Source organism: Staurois parvus, unplaced genomic scaffold (genome assembly GCF_062004578.1).
Source record: "Staurois parvus isolate SC_StPar_1 unplaced genomic scaffold, SC_StPar_1.0 ptg000818l, whole genome shotgun sequence".
Lineage (NCBI taxonomy): Eukaryota > Metazoa > Chordata > Amphibia > Anura > Ranidae > Staurois > Staurois parvus.
The window spans coordinates 7,670,039-7,692,268 of record NW_028318614.1 but is presented as its reverse complement, the minus strand read 5'-3'; the positions used below and the strand labels follow the sequence as shown (position 1 = coordinate 7,692,268).

The 22,230-nt window shown below is 41.3% G+C and overlaps 1 protein-coding gene across 5 annotated transcripts in view; it reads left to right on the top strand.

Moving 5' to 3' along the window:
* Positions 1 to 22,230, top strand: part of LOC149444033 (PRKC apoptosis WT1 regulator protein-like) — a 42,139-nt gene that overhangs the window by 5,431 nt on the left and 14,478 nt on the right. For 4 of the 5 annotated variants that reach the window (XR_016306574.1, XM_089655006.1, XM_089655004.1 and 1 more), the window contains 3 exons: positions 9,429 to 9,839; positions 16,918 to 16,989; positions 18,426 to 18,460. Coding sequence is in view for 4 of the 5 variants with exons in the window: in XM_089655006.1 (XP_089511132.1) it covers positions 9,438 to 9,839; positions 16,918 to 16,989; positions 18,426 to 18,460 (509 nt within the window). In the remaining variant the exon portion in view is untranslated. Of the gene's footprint in view, positions 1 to 8,437; positions 8,525 to 9,428; positions 9,840 to 16,917; positions 16,990 to 18,425; positions 18,461 to 22,230 lie in introns of those variants that run through there. The other variant, XM_089655007.1, reaches the window with a different exon arrangement.

The window sequence follows — 22,230 nt, the reverse complement described above, 5'->3', positions numbered from 1 at the left end:
CTTACATGGTGACATAGTCATACAATATGACATCTCCATACCTACATGCTGTCTTGATCATACCTACATGCTGACATCACGTTACTACATTCTGACATCATCATACCTACCTGCTGACAACACTTATCTACATGCGGACATCAGCTTCCATAGATGCCAACTTAACTTTTCCTACATGCTAGCAATCATACTTACATGATGATATCACTATACCTACATGCTGACATCACCTTACCTACATGCTGACATCACCTTACCTACATGCTGACATCACCTTTCTTACATACTGACATTACCATACCATCCTGCTGACATCATCATGCATACATGATAACAACTCCTTGTTAACCTATATTAACATCATAACTACTTAGTTATATCATTAAACCTATATGCTGGCATCACCATACTTACGCTGGCCATAACTGACTCATTTGTTTTCGATTAGCTGTCGGGTGGATTCCCCCATTCACACAAATGAAGTGGATAGAGGAATCCTCCCTGCTCTGCCATTGTATTCTGACAGTGGGACTCCTCCACTGTCAGAATGCAGCCAATTGGCTGTAGCCACTGTTTGAGAAAAATGTTCCAACAGGCCCATTCGACACAATTTAATCCAAGTTGATCCAGGCCCATTCAACAGAAGTTGATCCAATTCTATTGAGTGGGAGATGCCACACATAGATCAAAATTCTGCCAGTCTCTGATTAGCCAGATGAATTTCGATTAATCTATGGCCAACTTTTCATGCTCAAATATATATGTCCAATTCTTACATTTTCATATCTAGATGATGAACTTATCATACCTACAGTACATACTGACATAATCTTATCTACATATAGGGATCTGCCTAGGTGTGATTCACCAAAGATTTGGTGAATCCTGTTTGAAATTCAGCAGACCCAACCCTAAGAGCAAATTCAATTGGAGTCTTCATGGCACAAATCTTGTTAGTAAACTGTAATCATTTTTAGGACTAATAGGCAAAAAGGCATACAGAGCTGGGCACTGTCATGGGGGACATGTACCAAAGTTGTAGGAAGCAGTATGATGCCATGGGCAGTCTCAGTGACAGTGTATACCAGCAGCACATATTTGGTTGTGGAAATTTCCTTTTTCATTTACAATTATGGTAGTTTTACTTAATTACAGCAGCAGCACACCAATCCCCCAATTCATTTTCATTTGAAAAAGTCTTTTCTGAGTGATACAGTACAGGTCTGAGTACACAGAGTCTTTAAACATTAAAACTGGTTTATATACATCTCCCTTTGGGTGAATGGACGCTGGCAAAAAAGTGGGCTGCAGGGACATCCTCCTTTATAACCCACTCTCAGCTAGCCTCAGTTTTATGCCAGTGTCCTTAGAAGATGGACCTCTCCTCTGTACTGACAGAAGCTTACCCTCCTTTTTGGAGGTTTATCTCTTTTTCTCTCTGGATGAGCTTCTACTCTTGAGGCTAGGAAGGCTTCTTTTCATCATTCCTAGTCCTTCGATGCAAAGTCTAAGTCAGGGACAAACAACTTGCTTTTGTAAGATGACATGGCCCATCAAACCAGTCAAGACTGGTTACAAGAACTCTTCCCAGTGAGAGTTTGCACTCTGCCTCTTCCCTGCTGTATACTATCAAACTTTCCCTGTCATAGTGGGCGGATCTGCTTGCTGCTGTCCAGCAGCTCAGGTATCAAGGAATCATTTTCTCAGTACCACCAGAAGGACCCAAAAGAAAACTTTCAAGGTTTCAAACTTTTTTATTGTTCCCAAACTGAACAGGAGTCTGATTCATTCTCGACGTAGGAACTCTAAACAAGTTCCTACAAGTTCAAATGTTCTGCATTGGAATGTCCAGGTTGGTCATAGCCTCCCTACTTCCAAATAATTTTGTAGTCTTTATAGACATCTGGGTTTTCTATTGCTACAACATTCTTATCCTTCTGTTTCAGTGCTTTGCTGTGGGTGATCATTATTACCAGTTTGTTGCCTTTTCCTTTGGCTTGTCCATGTCCCCCTCCCTATGGGTTTCCACCAAGGTGCTTGCCCTGGTTTTGTCTCTGCTATGTGCTCAGGGAATTAATGTTGTGGGGTACCTGGACAATCTCCTGTTAAAGTACCAGTCCTTCCTGTTCCTGTTAGACAACATCCAAAAGTGCAGGAAGGGATTGCTGGATCATCTCACAGATTGGAGTACCTAAGCCAGATGCTAGACACTGCCCTGTCCATGATATTCCTGCCTTGGGACAAACATCTGTTCCATCGCTCTCAATTCCAGGAGAAGCGCTCAATTTATCTCTGGAAATTTATCTGAGGACCTTGGGTACAATGATTTCTTTGAGGCAGTGAACTACACCCAGTTTCACTCCAAACCATTGCAACTCAACATTTTGGCATGTGGAACAGACGCGGTCCTTGAACTGCCCCATGCATCTGATCTTCAAGCCCAGACTCTCCATAGCCTGGTGGATTTCCAACCCTGTGTTGGAGTTAGGGAATCCTTGCCCTCCAAAGTCAATCGCATGGAGAATACTAGACTGTTCTGGGGGGCAGTCCTGGACACCTCCTTGGTGCAGGAGACTTGATCATGGGAGGAAGCTTGCCTTCCATTCAACATTCCAGAATTCAGAGTAATTCAATTGTCTCTTCAGTGCTTGACTCATCTGTTGCAAAGACCACCAACAATCCAGTTGCACAATACCACAGCAATGGCCTACAGCATACACCAAACAGGCAAAAAAAGTCAGCATGTTAACCAAAGAAAGCAGACTTGATCCTCTCTTAGGCAGAACTGTGCATTCTGGTCCTGTCTGCTGTGAACATCCAAAGAAAGTTGGTAGGTAGATTTTCTCAGTTGTCTGTGTCTGAATCCAGTGGAATGGGCTCTCTATCCCCACCTGTGACAGCTTTTTCACAGGTGGGGATGCCAGATTTTTTGGATCTTCTTGCATCTAGATTCAACAACAAATGGGACAAGTTTGTCACCAGGTCCAGGGAACCTCCGGCATTTGCAGTGGATGCTATGATGGCGCCTACACCTAATTTGCAGGATCAAAATGGAAGTCATTCCAGTGATTCTCATCGCACCAATTTGGATCAGGAGGACATGGTGCTCAGATAGCTTTGACCCTTGACATTCACTCTGTGGGCTCTTCAGGATATTGTCTCAAGTGCTAGTGTCCCACCCCGTTTCTGGGTCACTGGTTGTACAGCATAACTGTTGAATACATGGTCCTAAAGGACAGTAGCTTTTCAGATTTAGTCATTCCTACCCTCTTGAAGGCTAAGATGTTGACTTCTTGTAAAGCCTACCATCGCACCTGGAAGGCCTATTTTGCTTGGTGTGACTAGAGCTCTCACCGTTCAGCCTCCCCAATGCCGCAGCCTGCGGTTGATATTGATTATTGATATTACCTTGTCTGACCTTAATTGTAAGGTTGTCTTTCTTGTTGCTATCACCTCTGCATGGAGACTCTCTGACTTAGCAGTTATATTCTGTAAAGATCCTTTCATAGTGTTGCATATGGACAAAGTTGTCTTGAGGCCTACGGTCTCCTTCTTCCTGAAGGTGGTCTTTGCTGTACACCTTAACCAGGAGATTATTCTTCCTTCTTTGTGTCCTGCTTGAATTATCTTAACGAAATTTCTCTCCACTGTCTGGACTTGGTTTGCACTGTGAGAGTATACCTCTTAGCTACTGCCAACTTTAGGCAGATTCCCTCTTTGTGCTTCCACAAGGTTCTAGCAGGGTTGTCCCTGCCTCTTGTTCCATCATTGCTATGTGGATCAAACAAATTTGGTCTTATAGTCTGATGGATAGGGTTTCTCCCTTTTTATATTAAGGCACATTCTACCGCATCTGTCAGTGCTTCATGTGTTTTTTAGCATCAGGCATCTATTTCTCAGATTTGAAAGACTGCCAACTAGGCTTCTGCTCACACGTTTGTTAAGTTCTGCCAGGTTGATGTTCAACTTCTCCGAAGCTGGTTTTGGGTGTAAGGTGTTACAGGCTGCTCTGGGTCTATTAAGCCTTCTTGGCCCATTTGTTGTGTTGTCCAACCCTCAGGTGGACTGCTTTTAGGTGTCTCGGTCATAATGTCTCTCCCCTCTGTTCTTATAATCTTACTATATCCTGCTACAAATGTGCGGGTAGCTGAGAGTGCGAGGGGTTATATAGAGGGATATCATTCCCAGTGTCCAAACACCTGAAAATACAGTCAGGTCCATAAATATTGGGACATTGACACAATTCTAACATTTTTGGCTCTATACACCACCACAATGGATTTGAAATGAAACAAACAAGATGTGCTTTAACTGCAGACTGTCAGCTTTAATTTGAGGGTATTTACATCCAAATCAGGTGAACGGTGTAGGAATTACAACAGTTTGCATATGTGCCTCCCACTTGTTAAGGGACCAAAAGTAATGGGACAATTGGCTTCTCAGCTGTTCCATGGCCAGGTGTGTGTTATTCCCTCATTATCCCAATTACAATGAGCAGATAAAAGGTACAGAGTTAATTTCAAGTGTGCTATTTGCATTTGGAATCTGTTGCTGTCAACTCTCAAGATGAGATCCAAAGAGCTGTCACTATCAGTGAAGCAAGCCATCATTAGGCTGTAGAAAAAAAAACAAACCCATCAGAGAGATAGCAAAAACATTAGGCGTGGCCAAAACAACTGTTTGGAACATTCTTAAAAAGAAGGAATGCACCGGTGAGCTCAGCAACACCAAAAGACCCGGAAGACCACGGAAAACAACTGTGGCAGATGACCAAAGAATTCTTTCCCTGGTGAAGAAAACACCCTTCACAACAGTTGGCCAGATCAAGAACACTCTCCAGGAGGTAGGTGTATGTGTGTCAAAGTCAACAATCAAGAGAAGACTTCACCAGAGTGAATACAGAGGGTTCACCACAAGATGTAAACCATTGGTGAGCCTCAAAAACAGGAAGGCCAGATTAGAGTTTGCCAAACGACATCTAAAAAAGCTTTCACAGTTCTGGAACAACATCCTATGGACAGATGAGACCAAGATCAACTTGTACCAGAGTGATGGGAAGAGAAGAGTATGGAGAAGGAAAGGAACTGCTCATGATCCTAAGCATACCACCTCATCAGTGAAGCATGGTGGTGGTAGTGTCATGGCGTGGGCATGTATGGCTGCCAATGGAACTGGTTCTCTTGTATTTATTGATGATGTGCCTGCTGACAAAAGCAGCAGGATGAATTCTGAAGTGTTTCGGGCAATATTATCTGCTTCAGAACTTCAAATGCTTCAGAACTCATTGGACGCCGCTTCACAGTGCAGATGGACAATGACCCAAAGCATACTGCAAAAGCAACCAAAGAGTATTTTAATGGAAAGTAGTGGAATGTTATGCAATGGCCAAGTCAATCACCTGACCTGAATCCGATTGAGCATGCATTTCACTTGCTGAAGACAAAACTGAAGGGAAAATGCCCCAAGAACAAGCAGGAACTGAAGACAGTTGCAGTAGAGGCCTGGCAGAGCATCACCAGGGATGAAACCCAGCGTCTGGTGATGTCTATGTGTTCCAGACTTCAGGCTGTAATTGACTGCAAGGGATTTGCAACCAAGTATTAAAAAGTGAAAGTTTGATTTATGATTATTATTCTGTCCCATTACTTTTGGTTCCTTAACAAGTGGGAGGCACATATGCAAATTGTTGTAATTCCTACACCGTTCACCTGATTTGGATGTAAATACCCTCAAATTAAAGCTGACAGTCTGCAGTTAAAGCACTTCTTGTTCGTTTCATTTCAAATCCATTGTGGTGGTGTATAGAGCCAAAAATGTTAGAATTGTGTCGATGTCCCAATATTTATGGACCTGACTGTAGCTGCCTATAAACCAGTTTAATAATGATTCAAGATCCTCTGTCCTGTAATGTACTCTAGAAAACAGATTACACTAGTAAGTCAAAAATCCTGTTTTTCCAGCTAGGTTTAACAGTGCTTTTTCATCAAACTGTAATAGGCCCTGACTGGCAGAAAGAGATTAATCAGAAGCCCGCTGAGGCTATCCCTATTCTCAATGATGAAATTCTGTCCTGCCATTGGCCAATATCTCTCATTACATCCCTTTTCACATGGCTTTCCAATCAGGTCCTCCTGTCAGGTTTTCAGGCGGACCTGATAAAAAGCTCCATGTAAATCAATAGGAAGGTGGATGTAAATGAACATTTACATCTGCTTGATTCTGAGTCCATTCACGTCATGAAAAAAATGGCCAAGGTCTGCGTCCTTTTCTGTTTCTCCAGACATAAGTCCGAAGGAATGCAAGTTTGTTTACATCTGGCTACCGATAGATTTAATCATGTAATTTGATTATATACATGTCCAAGCTATTGGGGTTTGAGCACAGGAATTTCTTACTTCTAGATCTAATATGGGTCCAGAAAGCTCAGATTTTTAGACAAAGCTAAACCGAGTGAACAAAAGTGACATTCATCCGGTCCTCCTCCAGTTCAGCAGGGGATCTGGTCCTGGATCCCCTGCTGAATGGAGCAGACAGCACTTGTGTGAAATTGGCCTAAGATCTAAGAGACCACAGATGATACAGCAGAGTAAAACTGGCCAGCAGCAGGACTTCTTTTATGAAGGAGATCTGGCTGAAATGAACTAGACAAACAATGCAAGCAGGTGTTTTAATACAATAGTTGAATTCCAACTCTGGGAATTACAAAAAAACTACCATTGTAGTGGGGCTCGTCACTGCAAAGGCTAAATATTTATTAATTCTCTTCAATGAGGAATCTGCCCTGGCTTGTGTGCTATTGGCACTGCGCTGTACTTGATGATGTCCTCTTGCAACCAAGGCCCAGAACACCTTAGAGAAGAGGCTTTGTGGACTGATGGAAGAAGCCTATTGGAGCAAGGACAAAGGTACATATTACACCCTATAGTTAACTAGAATTTAACCCTTGCAATGCCAGGGGATTGAACATATCCTTTGAACAGATGAGACAAAACGTGAACTTTTTGTCAAGTCACATCAATTCAATTTACATAATATAAAATTAAGCTTTCACAGAATGGAACACTATACCTGCTGTGAAACATGGAGGAGGCTTGGTTATGTTTTGGCTCTGCTTTTCTGCATCTGGAATGGGGTGCCTTGAATCTGTGCAGGTCACAATGAAATCTGGACTATCAAGGAATTCTGGAGTGAAACCTATGGCCCAATGTAAAAAAAAGCTTTGTCTCATTTGCAGTGTAAGGGTCCTCCAACATTACATGCAGCTAAAAACCCAAGGATAGCTAATAATATAACATTGGGCTATTCTGAAGTGGTCTTCTATGAATCCTGATCTGGATCTTATTAAACATGTATAGCAAGAGCTGAAACATGCAATCTGGCACCCTTCAAACCTGAGACAGATAGAGCAGTTTGCTCAAAAAGAGAGGGGCAAACTACCTGTTGGCATGTACAGGAGTTCCATTGAGAGCTACAGAAATCACTTGTTTACATTTATTCCTCTAAAGGTTGTGCAGCAAAATAAATATTAGGTTAAATAGTTACTAAGATCTGATATGTTATAAGCCCACTACAAACCTCAGTATTTACCATCTTTGCTCTGTTGCTTTCATATTAACTCTGTGGCTTTTTAGATTCTTTTCATGATTATTGGTACCTTTAAAGTCCCATCTGATTTCCCTTTTCAACAATTCATATTAATAGTGATGTGGTACCAGGTGTGATTTTGGTTAGGATTCAGGATCAAGGATATTAAGCACATACATTCCCTTGCTGGATCCCATGGAACCACCTCTTCATGAGGGCTCCCATCTGTGATGTGCAGCCACACATTCAGTATTACAAGAAGCCTACAGCGGCAGGCCACTTCCCGGCTCCACCCTCCTCCAGCAGTGTAATGGACAGCAGCATGAGCCTGTGCTGTCCAATTAAATAGCACCCTGATGTGCTCAGAGGCCAACAGCAGAGATCATTTTACAGTGTAAATGTAGGCACAAAAAAAATAAATTCTACCGAGGAAAGTTTACCTCATTAGGAGGAGTCGATACAAAATAATGCAGTGTTTAATACTAATTTAAGGGTCCCATCATTTTTATCCATGTCATTGTCATTTGTTTTATTATTTAAAATATTTGGTTGAATTGAAAATCAGTGGTTGATGCCAATTATTTTAGCACGTTTTACGTTATTTCATAAAAATTGGGAGTTCTTTGAATTTTGTGGAAGTGTATCAACAAGTTTGTTCAGCAATCTATATGGCCATGTGACATTGTTGCTCTAAGAGGAATGCTGTTTAAAAGGATTTTCATATAATCTTGAATAAGACACTCTAATGGATATAGTGAATGCCAGTCCTTGACTGTATTGCTTACAAATAATGCTTTTTTCTTTGTTTGATACCTAGGAGAACTTTTGCACCTTTAAAAGTCGTTGTTGAGATTCCAACCGATGACCCTAGTGCTGCCAGTCAATAGTGCTAATCACCACAGTGATACCTAGATATGTATGACTTTAACTGCTCATTTAGGTAAAAGCACTTTTAGTTACCTAATCCTCTGCTTCCCTGGAAGGTGCTCCCTACGCTCCAACTGTGGACTGTGATGTTCAATGCAGCCCTATGGACCCTGCATTGGTCTTGATCAGGGGCAGACTGACAACTCATGGGGCCCCCGGGCAATAGGGGATCATGGGGCCCGAGTCCTTGCCTAAACTCAAAAAAGCCTATGAAAAAGGTACCAGGGGCATCTCATGGGGCCCCCTACTGACCCCGGGCCCTCAGACAGTGCCCGAGTTTCCAAATGGTCAGTCTGCCCCTGGTCTTGATGACATCAGGACCACCGTATTATGGGGAAGAAGATGCTGTTAGGACCTTTCTAGCAGCCCGGAGGATCGGGTAGAAGTAGTTTTCTGTTTCTATGTCATCTAGACCTAAATAAGCAATTAACGCTTGTAGTGCGGTGGAGCCTGCAGTTTCCTGGAGTTGGGCTTTAATGTTTTTTATTTTCATAAGGTCCTACATAAAAAAATACTTTTTTTTCAATCATAGTAGATTCACTCATCTGTAACCTTTCATATTTTTTTCTGAGACTAATGAAGTTAGAACCTGGTACATAAATAAAAGTTTCTTGATCTATACAGTCTAAACATTGTGTGGCATGGGTCCTACCCTTCCTCTACTCTACTGAGAAAAAAAGATTTTTATTTCTGTGTCTGATGAAACCGTCTGTCACTGGGACATTAAATGGGGGGGGGGGGGAGGAATCTCTCTAGCCAAGATACTAGTGCATACATGATAGGAGTTACAATGCTATCCAGAACTAGTGGACAAACACTTTAATGTTGATGTACTCTCATAACTTTCAAAAAGTTATTTGTGTTCATTACACCAAGGACCTTTGTATGTAATTATCATATTCATGGATCTGTTGCAGAATTCAAAGATGTCAAAAGATGCTAAATGTAACAGTGCAGAGCAAGTTCCATTTATGGAAGAATGGAAGGCACGAAGAGAGAGAATGAGATTACGTTCCTCCTCCTCCAGTCTTGGTGGGAGCAAGTCCATAGACATCCAGGTCCAGCAAGAAGTGGAACTCCAGACCAAGTCCTGGTCTTCACATTCTGCTCAAGATCATGAGAAAGAAATGGGAGGAGTAAAAGCAACTACATCATCTTTCAAAATCCAGTCTCTTGTGACTGCAGAAGTTGAATATCATGAGCCAGTCACCTCAAAAACTAAGGAAAAAAAAGGGAGCCCTCAAAAGAAACATCGGACTCAGATTGAGAAAAGGAAGCTTCGGGAGAAGAGGAGACCTACTGGAGTAGTAAATATGTTTCCATCTGAGGCAAGTCAAAACCCTCACTTACAGTAAAGTCAACTCTATGTCTTGCTTCTAAAGATGTCCTCGATGTAGACAACTACTAGAGGAGAACTGTATTCTTCTGTTAGAGCTGTTCTAATCAAGCATCTTTTAAAAATAACTCCTTAACCACTTGCCGTCCGGCCGCTGTATATAAACGGCCGGACGATGGCAGTCCAGGGGCGGGTTGCTGTTCATAAACGGCGCCTGCCATTTTGGACTGTGCGAGTTCCTTGGGAGCACGCAGCACCGCGAATCCTGTGCCGGCTGTGTCCTCGGCCACAGTGGAACACCGATCGTCGTACGGGACCTCAGCGCGAGGTCCCGATCATGTGATCACTGATTGGCCAATCAGTGATCTCATGCAGAGTAGTAAGCAAGATGTCACTTCTGACATCACTGCTTACTATGTGTGAAATCTGTGAATGATCCGAGATCATATGGTACAAGGCTATTCACAACAGCCTTGTACCATGTGACAAGCTGTGACCAATCACAGCGCACACAGTATTTTTCAATGGCTGCAAGAATGCAGCCAGAGAGAAGGAGAAATGATTGCTTTTACAGCCTTTATGGGTGTAAAAGCAATCAGTGTAAAAAAAAATCTTCATCACGCCCCACAAGTAGTACAGTGTCACCATGGTCTCTATTGTCTAGAGACAATAGTACAGTGTCTACCATGGTGACACTGTACTGCTAGGGTGACAGTATATAAAAAAACACCCAAAAAACAAATACTATAAAAAAAAAAAAAATGTTAAAAAAAAATTTTAAATTATAATTTTTAGTTATAAACTAAACTAATTTGGGTTATTTTTTTTTTTTACTAAAAAGATAACTGAATACATTTTGGCAAAGATTTATGATGAAATATTATCTGAAAAATGTTATAAGAAAAACACTTTTTTAAAAAATTTTTTTGGACATTTTCATTTATATAGCAAAAAAAATAAAAATTCCAGTGGTGAATAAATACCACCAAAATAAAGCTTTATCTGTCTCAAAACAATGCTAAAAAATTCATATGGGTACAGTGTTGCATGACCGCGCAATTGTCATTCAAAGTGTGATAGCGCTGAAAGCTGAAAATTGGCTTGGACAGGAAGGGGGTAAAAGTGTCCGGACTTGAAGTGGTTAAATTCAATAAAAATAGTAAGGTTTTAATACAGTCAAACTCCAGAACAACTCTTGTATTGTGTAGGATAGACTACCATTAAAACCTCTCTCAACTATGCATTGTAGTTGGTGTACCCCTTGGATTTCCTCCCACTACCTATCCTGGCAACAGCAAGTCAGAATGAGGAATAGAGAACAGATAGAAGTCAGAGTGAGGAATAGAGAACAGATAGAAATCAGAGTGAGGAATAGAGACAACAAGAAAGGCTCTTTATGGACAGAGCGGGGAAGGGAAAGAACTTCTGTCAAGATTTACTGCTGTGTGTGCCATTGAGTTCCAGTGACACTTGTTCCCTTCATTTGATGATCTGCTGTTATAGGAACAAAAAATTAAGGAAAAACTTTCCAATGGGGCCAAAGATAGCAATAAAAATCTGACAAGTATTCTAACCCTATTCCACTCTGTCCAAAACTAAAAACGTTCTCACTAAAGTTGGGATGGGGTATTTAAAGTGGATGTTTCCAAGTTTCACTCATGACTTGTTGTGTCTTAGAACTGCAAGATTGAATTAATTTCTGAGACATTTGTTTTCAGGTGAGACAATAAAGAGTTGAACTCTTAATTAAATCAACAAAGGACCCGTGGTCCAACAAAGGTTTGTCTTGCCAACATTATATCAGCTTAAATTTAGCTTAGTCACTATCACCAAAAAAACACAACACAGAATGCTAAACTTTTTATTGTCTACTAAGATCTTTGTGTATCACCCGCATAAGATTGTTTACGTAGGTTGCCAACAGTAATCCTTTGTAGCCATTTTGTAGTAAGAACTGTGCTACTTATCAAACAAAGAAAGCTTCAGTTAAAATTTCAAGCCATACCTTGCATACCAAAGTGTTTTGCTCATATTTTTTTTTCAAGCATACTTGCCCCCAGAGTGTTCAGTATCAAAAGAATCAAGAAAGTCCATCTGTTTTAGTGTTCTACTTGGCAGGTGCAAATGTATGTAAGGAACAATAGAATAACAAGGCCCAGCAAACTTGGTGGGGATTCATTCCTTGAGATGTCTGCAGATACTGGAGGCTTTTGCAGACTGTACAGCCAATGTGACTAGAAATAACTCCAGATGCCTGATGAACTAGACTTTTTTTTTCGGTAGGACCTGAAAGAACACAATTTACCACACTGCAAGATATATGCCCCCTTCTAATTTGTAGAAGCATTAAATTTAATTTGAAGCAGTGCAGAGAGTCAAAAACTATGTAGGAGTTATGAAAAAAAGCTATTGCACAGCATATTCCATAATGCAAATAAAGATGTAGGTTGACCATAGGTTTAGTTAAAAGAAGCTAGAAATGTTTAAAGTGTCATTAAACCCACATCATTAAAAACTATCAATAAATGCTGTATTACATGCTGTTCAAACTCACTCGGTCACTGTGGAATTAGTTTTCTGTATTCTGCAAAAAACCTGAGTGATCCTGCTTTTCTCTGTCCCCCCCCCCCCCAATCAACGTCCCCATAGCAGATGGGGATTTTGCAGAGCTGTGTTGGCATGCTCATTTTTCAGTGTATTTTCTACCCTGAGCATTTCCTCCCTATGACATCTGAGCAACCCATGTGACTATAGATACACATCTGGGTGCACATGCAGTGGTAAATGTCACTCCTTTCCTTCCCTCCTCCTCTATGCTCACCAACTAGCTATACACAATGGGGTGGGATATTACATCTTGATTGATGGAGGCTTCACCTCCCTGTAATTCTAAGACACAGGCTGGAAGGGTGTTACACAGCCTGTGACTTGCAGAAATCCACTTGTACAAGGTTATTGCCAAAAAAAAATTATAAATATTTTATTTCAAATCTATGTTTGTATGACAATTTAAAACACTTTATTGATATTATCTATTTTTACTCTGTATCCTAAAGGCTGTTTTTTTATCATGTGACAAGGAGCAGAGGACTAAAAGCTCCTCCTGCCACTGTTCCCCTGCAGACATGCAAAGAAAGAGCTGGGTCATGTGATGTATATCGATTAGGAAAGTACTGCAATGTTTTTTGCATTTAAATATAGTGCCATCATCCACATACAGAAAAAAAGGGATAATGTAAATTAAACAGTGTGTGTTTAGTATATCTGTTATATCAGTGGAACTAGACATTCATTACTCACTTATTTTATTTAGGTTATGGTAATACATGCCTTGACAAAGACTGTGGTCCTTAACCTTTTTGTAGAAAAGCTGTCACCAGAAGCATAAGCAGTCTGTTGAAAAAAACCCCAAAACATAGCACAAAGGCCCACAGAGGGCAACAAAGAAAACAATATAACGGACCTTAGTGGATCTAGAAACCTGAGAGGAAATTTAGTGGCTGTAGCTCAAGCTCTATCAGACACCGACTGAACAAAAATCTAAGCCCAGGCCTTTGGGTATATATTAAGAAGCATATTGTTTAGGAGGAGTAGATGCAGGAACCTCCAAGCTAAGCTTTGTGCAGGTGTCTGAAAGAGAGAGAGAGTCCTATATTAAAGAAACAGGGGGATGGATTCTGGGAACATCCCATCTACAAAGAGTTTTATTACCATGGATGCAAAAAATGGCAATTTGAATATTTACCAGTTGTGGAGAACTATGGCTGGGTGAAAACTGAAGTGGAGCAATTATTTTAAAAACATCAGTATACAAATCACTTGTATAACAGCTATAAAAGTTATTACCATTTTTAAGAATCAGGACATTTCCAGTAAAAGAATCAGGAGACCACAAATATGAAACTATCAAAAAGGTAGGGCTGCACTCCAGTGTATGATATTTCAATATCAGTGCTGAAAATAAAAACATTCAATTATCCAACATAAGCTAAAAAACAATTTGCTTGCATATGTCATATTGTGCAAACCATACTTATCCAATAAAAAATACAATAGGTGCAAACGATATACAAATAAAATATGTGCGATATAGAAGTATAACTAGTATATTCAATGGATGCTTTAAAAAAAGATAAAAAAATGTCTGTGCAAGTTCATACAGTTGTGACCAAAATTATTCAACCCCCAATGCTGTAAAGGGGTTTAGGGACTATAGTGTACATTTGGAATTGTATTCAGAATCAAATCCTACAAGGACGTTGTAACTACCCAAATGCAACTAAAATGACATCAATTGTTTATGTAATACAGTAGTAAATGGTTCTTATGTGGTTTCTTCATTGCCACAATTATTCAACCCCTTAAAGACTACCACTCTGAAGAACAGAGGTTCATACAGGTGCTTTCCATCAGGTATTGAAAACACCTGTGGATGTCACCGAGCAGCAATCAAGCATAATAAGCACCAATTAGGCAGCTTTAAAATGACTGTGATACTCAGCTCCTTCTAGACATTTACTGGTGTGGTTACAAACATGGTGAAGGCAAGAGAATGGTCCAGGAAGACAAGAGAAGAGGTGATTTCTCTTCACAGGAAGGGCAATGGCTATAAGAAGATTGCAAAGATGTTAAACATACCAAGAGACACCTTAGGAAGCATCATTCGCAAATTCAAGGCAAAGGGCACTGTTGAAACGCTACCTGGTCGTGGCAGAAAGAAGATGCTGACTTCGACTGCTGTGCGCTACCTGAAGCGTAGAGTGGAGAGAAGTCCCCGTGTGACTGCTGAGGAACTGAGAAAAGATTTGTCAGATGTGGGTACAGAAGTTTCAGCCCAGACAATAAGACGCACACTGCGTAATGAAGGCCTCCGTGCCAGAACTCCCAGGCGTACCCCCTTGCTGTCTCCAAAGAATAAGAAGAGTCGACTGCAGTATGCCAAAAGCCATGTGGACAAACCACAAAAGTTGTGGGATAGTGTTCTGTGGACTGATGAAACAAAATTAGAACTGTTTGGGCCCATGGATCAACGCTATGTTTGGAGGAGGAAGAACAAGGCCTATGATGAAAAGAACACCTTGCCTACTGTGAAGCATGGTGGAGGGTCAATCATGCTTTGGGGCTGTTTTGCTTCTGCAGGTACAGGGAAGCTTCAGCGTGTGCAAGGTACCATGAATTCTCTTCAGTACCAGGAGATATTGGATGGAAACGTGATGCAGTCCGTCACACACCTGAGGCTTGGGAGACGTTGGACCTTTCAACAGGACAATGATCCCAAGCATACCTCCAAGTCCACTAGAGCATGGTTGCAGAGGAAAGGCTGGAACATTTTGGAGTGGCCATCGCAGTCACCAGACTTAAATCCGATTGAGAACCTCTGGTGGGACTTAAAGAAAGCAGTTGCAGTGCGCAAGCCTAAGAATGTGACTGAACTGGAGGCCTTTGCCCATGAAGAATGGGCGAAGATACCCGTAGATCGCTGCAAGACACTTGTGTCAAGCTATGCTTCACGTTTAAAAGCTGTTATAACTGTAAAAGGATGCTGTACTAAGTACTAAGATTGAATGTCACTTGGGGGTTGAATAAAACTGATAATGCTGTGAGCACAGAAAAGACATTTGTGGTTATTTCATTATAACTGTTATGTTATATTTGTCTGACCTACAAGTGCCTCTTTAATGTAAATGTAAGCAAGATGACTGAATGATCAAAAGCAATGTCAAACTGGCCAAAACACTCAATTTCAGTGGGGGTTGAATAATTTTGGTCACAACTGTATATAAGGAGAAGGGACATCAGTGCTTTATATGAGTGTAGTAGTTGTATAAAATCTCATTTACTAAAAAGTACTCACAAGGACTTGTATAAGGCACGTCATTATTGGGCTAACTCGTGCTTAATGGTCTGGACCGCTGGTGGCAGTGTGTATCCCAAGGCTGCATGGTCACGCTGGGTGGACAGGTGGATCGAAGGCGCTGGGCTTCCGTCGCTGGTAGCGGTGACGTTACTGTATCCGAAGGGAGAGGAGCGGCTTGTGGGCGGCGTGCGTTCAGAGCATGTGTGCTCCTTCCTCAGGCGCTCCTTCTCCTTCTAAATCTTATAAAAGAAAAGCTTCTATCTGACAAACTGGCTTCTTTCTCATTGAAATGATCTCTCATCCTTATACAAGGACTGTGGCCTGATTATCCTTATTGGACATTTTGTATTTGGTGTCCCTTTTTACTGTCTTGTTTTCTCTGAGCTCCACAATCATTTGTTGTTTTTGGCAAATTCATATATATTTAAACAGTCCCAATGTGATAACTCAGTCAAAATTTACCAAATTGCTTCTTTCTTCTACCAATGTGAAATCCACCACCAAAAAAACTAAATAAACTCACTAGAGCAAAATGCTAGTATATTATGGACCAGCTCACAGCTCATTCCCCTCTGGGATTAACAATCTGCGGACTCAGCAAGATCCTCTGTACACTGCCATGATCACCAATTCATATGTGGGAGGAGGAGAAAAAGCTTGCATTGCATAAAATCCTTAAAAAGCTTCTATTTTTAAAATCAAACTCACATTTTGGTGTGTCTACACTGACACAAGTACATCAGCATAAACATGACCTGGGCTTGCTCTGACTAAAATTCCTTGCTGCAAGTGTAAAACACCAGCATGCATGGTGACGTCACATCCAATCCCCAATGTGACAAACAATTGGTTCCCACTGCTGTCAATCACAGCCAGTGAAAAGGGAGCAGGGGACAGTGAACACACAGAACACAGCTCGGGAGTGAGCCCACACAAGTGCCCCTATACCAAGCGGCTTGCTATGGGGTAACTCGTGGGGGGGGGGTGCTGGTGGGGGACCCAAGAAGAGGAGGATTCGGACTGCTCTATGAAAAACCATTGCACGGAGCAGGTGATTATGACATGTTTGTTATTTTAAAGACAAACACATTTTTAGGTTTACAATCACCTTATGTGAATGACCTTTGTCATCATAGAATACATTTTAAATACAGTATGTGGTGTATCAATTTGAGCTAACTTTCATTTGCAAATGACTATCATTAACCTTTAGGATCCTGATGAGAATGAAGATGTTATAGAGAACGAGGAACATAGAGAGCAAGAAGTGGTCACCCAGAGTCAGGTGAGAAATTAACTATCCAGAGGTGTCTAGCCAGTGCCTTGTGTGCCATATATGACTCTCAGCTTTCTTGCAACTGTTGCCAGGCTTTCATCTGGTGCTTGGAGCCTATTTGAGCTCCTCTTGCTTTATACATCTCCACAATTCATGCAATTTATGTAATTCATATAATTGAATTAAGCAACTTATTATTAACTGATGTTTTTGAATACATTTTGTACTTTGTAGGTCAGGTGGCATAGACACTTAGTATGTTTGTACATTGCAAGTTAAAGCGGAGCTCTACCCAAAAGGGGACATTCTGCTTTAAAGACTGGTCCCCCGCTCCCCATTAAGGATTGGCACCATTGGGGAGGGGAGCAAAATTGACAGGTACCCGCTCCCACTTCCGCTGTGATCGCCTAGGCAATCAGAAGCGGAAGTTGTCCTCCTACCTTCCCTCCCCGTAGACTTCTTGGACATGTGTCAGGTCCCAGAAGACTACAAGGCCATTCAGGAAGCGCAGCTCTACTCGTGCATGCGCAGTGGGCACCTGGCTGTGAAGCCGCAAGCTGTGACAGCCGAGTGCCCACACTGAAGATGCCAGGGCCTGGAACACCAGACGGCTGGTGAAACAGGCTGCAGGGAGGACACCATGGGATCGTGGGACAGGTGAGAGGCTGTTTTTTAAAAGTCAGCAGCTACAATTTTTGTAGCTGCTGAGTTTTATTTTTTCACAGTGCGACTGGAACTCCACTTTAAGGTGAATTATTTTTGCATTTCAAATAGCATGGAGTGACGCATAACATCCATTTTCACTCACTGCATAAATACTCGATCCATCACTTGGACATGGATTTGCTTAATCAGTCTGACCATAGACCCTAGATCCACATCATCAGAAAGCCCACACAAACACAAAAAAGCAAGAATGAAAGCAGGGTACACACACAGTGAGTTGAACAAAAAACCAAAAAAAAACCTCACAGATCCCCATATTCACACAAGTGAAGAGGATGCAGGGATCTTCCCCACTGCACTATTGTATTCTGACGACAGGGACCCCCACCTGTCAGATTACACTGATCAGCGCTGCATCCATTGGCTGCATGCACTGATCAAATGTTGATTTTTTAGCAGGGTTGTTCGACAGAAACTGATTGTTAGACAGACAGGGGTACCAAAATTCAGCTGGTTCAGCAATTTCACTACATATATACCTGGTTTTAGTGTAATGTACAAGACATACTGCTTTACTGAGCATTAGATACTAAAAAGCAAACAAGTCACAGATCTGTGAGCATGAAATGGCTGGTATAACCATATAATCTTTCATGCTCAGTAAAGTTGGTAAAATTACATCAAATGCCTTTATAGGTGATCACTGGTTTGATATTTTTATGACTGAATATAGATAATTGCATTTTAACATCTCTGAAATTCATTGTCTTATTTTACAGGATTTGAGGATATCTGAAGGAACTTGTACAGACAGGTATGTTCTGGTCAGTCCGGTGTTGTGACATATAAAATGAACATGTTCATAGAACATGTTTATCTGATTTCATCTGTTTATGTTCAACTGGTGCTTAGGGGAGCATGGCTGATTTCAGACTAAGGATGTCCTCTCTCTAAGAATTTTCTTGTTCAGTCTCAAAGGCTGAAGAAAAGAAGTCTATTGACTTCCCCATCCATGTTAAACAGCATGGTTGGAGAAATATGCCCTGCTTGCTTTTGTATTTTGACAACCGGCACCAATGGCTTATAAATATCAGTGTATAGACGAGTGTACAGGTTGGTAAGGCATTAAACTGGTTAAGGTGAAAACACATCTGAACAGGTTTAAGAATGAGGTAGAGTCTCCCCAGGATGGCACGGGGTACAGTAGATGTGGATACGGTCTCATTTTGTACATATGTTGGCCATATTTGCATTCAGTGTGTTAGAGCAGGAGGTGATAAATTTAGTGGCTTAAACCAGTTGTGGCTGGGAAGGGTGAGAGTGAGAATAATTCTCTTAGAGTGAGTGTCCAGTGGGGTGTGGTGGGCTTATTCCCTTACACATTTTGAAGAACCTAGAGCATATTAAGAGTCTATTTCTTCTTCCTAGTTTGGGGGATTGAGGTGGAGAGAGAACAGTTGTAGGAGAAGGTGGTAGGGATTAGAGGGGGATGTGGATGAAAGGGTGGGTATGGGTGCTATAGAGAACCTTAACAACAAAACAGTGAAAATAAATTATAATAAAATGGGAGGGGGCTACAGATAGCCCCGGGGGTTGTGGTTGTACCTCTGGGCTGTCCTTCATTACTTGGTTTTGGTTCCTGTTTTATTGCCTGGCCACATATGCTCTACTTGGCCCCTATGGCCAAGGTGCATACTAAGAATCCTTTGTCTGCTTCCTTTCCTCTGTCTAGTGGAATGAGACACAGCTTTTTGAACCTTTTCTGGAAATAGTTAATTGGGAGAAATCTCTGATCTTTCTGCTTAGCTCTTCGCATCCCAAACTGGATTTGAACACCCTGATTTGCTGAGTGGACAGTTTTGTATACCTTGGGATACAGGTTGGCAGCTCCCTGGTGACTCATATGGATCATAACCTATCTTAATGTATATGATCTTCGCTGGAGTCCATTTTATACAATTGAAGTTTTTCCAGAGTTTATTTTACCCTGCAACGGCTGGTTGCAATTTCCCATTTGACTAATCCTCCTTGTAGACATTGCCAATCCTCTGTAGGCTCCTTTCTGCACATGATATCAACATGCCCCTCCATCAGATCTTTTTGGGTGGTGGCTAGGGTTGCCTCATCCCTTTAAAACTAAACATATACAGTGCATCTAGAAAGCATTAACAGCGCTTAACTTTTGCCACATTTTGTTATGTTAGCGCCTTATTCCAAAATTAATTAAATTATTTTATTCCTCAACATTTTACAAACAATACCCCATAGTGACAACATAACAGAAGTTCGTTTTGAAATCTTGATGCACTATGGTGTCCGTTTATGACACAGAGAATAGCTGCGATTCAACAGATCTCAGCTATTCTCTGGTCATTCACAGTTTATGACACTCAGGAGATCATGTCAGACCTTCTCTGGAGATCTGTGTTCTCCCTCCAGATTCTCCAGCCCAGAGCTGGAGAATCGGAGGGACCGAAAACTAAGCAAAGATAATTTACCTCTGCTTAGTAAACTGATCTTTTACTGTAATCTCGCGAGATTATAGTAAAATGAGCCGTTTTCCAGAGTTTGTAGACCGTTCTCCAGCGTTTGGAGACCGTTCTCCCTTTGTTCGGAGAACTGCTTCATAAACTGCATTCACAGGAGAACTGTGTTCTCCGAGAATGCCGGAGAACTGAACAGCGATCTATTACCGCTGGTTCATAAACGGACACCTTAATTATAATTATATACACAGGTTCTGTGGCTGATTAAGGTGTTAATTAAACTCACCTAGAGCCTTAACTGCATTAAATTAGCCTCAGAATCTGTGTAATTAATATATGTTCAGTTTTAAAGGGATAGGGTGGCAACGTTAGCAGCAGTGGTGGCAGAGCTTAATAGGTTGTGCCATTCAATCCTCAGTTTGAACCTTAAATTACTCCTGTTGGGTATTTTAGACAAAGTGGATTTAGGTTGTCATGTTAAGTTGTTAATTTTCTTTGCTGATTTCTATGCCTGCAGAGAGATTATTTTAAAGTGGAAGTCACCTCACCCTCCTACTCTGACTTCATGGCGTGCTGCTATTGATAACGCTGTACAGACACATAGGTTAACCAACTATTGATAACGCTGTACAGACACATAGGATAACCAACACAAGTAGGAACTGTTTGAAAACACTTGATAAGATAGGCTTCTCCTGGATAGAATCTTGTGGTTCTAATCAATCCATTTATCCAGGAAAGTGAAATTATTCTGCCTATAGACTCTTTATCTGGTGTATATCATTGTTTTCTTGCGTTACCTTCTCCCTTTTCCTATCCGCTATGCCTCTTTCCTTCTACTCTGTGCATCTTTTCTCCCACGTCCCCTATTTCATTTCCCCTATTCTACCTCTCTAGCTTTCCACAGCTTTGAGTGTCCCAATGTCACCTCACAATTTCCCATGCAGATCATCTCTTTCCTTGTCTAACATGGTTTTGGATATTCCTTCTCATAGCCTGTACTTCACCATTTTGGCTAAAATATTTATCAAACCTTCTCAGACGTAGCTCTCTCACAAGTGATTTTGCACATAGTTAAGGTGGTCTATACTTAGATCAGACAAATACAAACAGTGCAGCACATTATCCTATAGTAAATGACAGGGGAGATATATTTGCTCAAGTAACATTTTCTACTTGTTAAAAAAGGAAGGGGGATGGGAACAGCTAGAAATGTGACATGCAGGTTTTCTTCTACTTTTAACTGGTGATCCTGCCAAGAACACACTTCCTATCCTAGAGTGACAACTGTACTGTATCTAGGAAGAGCATAGTTGTCACCCTAGGAAGGAAGTGTGTTAGGACTATAAAACATCTCCCTCTCTCCATAACATAGGGGGAAGTGCTTTGTAGTCAACAGAGGTGGGAACAATACTAACTGATAACTTTCCATGGAAGAAAAGAGAACAGGAAGTTATCGGTGCACAGAATTTTTTTTTGCACTTGTTGAACAGGCATAAGAAACCCTTTCATTTGTACATTGCTTACATACATTTTAAGTATAGATAAAAAGCTGACTGTATAGTGTGAATTGTGTGGAATTTGGTAGTTTGTATGGTTTACAGCACTAGCTTTTCATTCCCAGTTTAAATGCAGGTGTGCAGATTACAGGAGGTGAACATAAAGACAAATGTTGCTATAGTACTACCAGTGCCAGGACAAGGTTATCTAGAGCCCAGAGCAAGCACACCAAACTGTACCTCCCAAGATATATAAGCATTATGTGTCAGCAACCCCCCCCCAAAAAAAATAAATAAATTGAGCACTAATCTGCATGCTTACTCCCTAAGCATAAATTCCCCCTCCTCCCAGTACAAATATCCCCCCCGCCGCTGAAATCACCCTGCCAGCACAAATATTTGCCCCCCCATCTCCCCTCCAAGCTCAAATCCTCTCTCCGCAAATCCCCTCCCCCCCAAATAAAAAAAATCATCCTTCCTAGCACAAATCCTCTACTCCTCAAATGTCCCCTAGGTGTACAAACCCTCTCCCCCCCTCAAAAGTCCCCCTTCCAGCACAAATTCTCCCCCCAATCCCTCCTCCTAGCTCAATTCCTCCC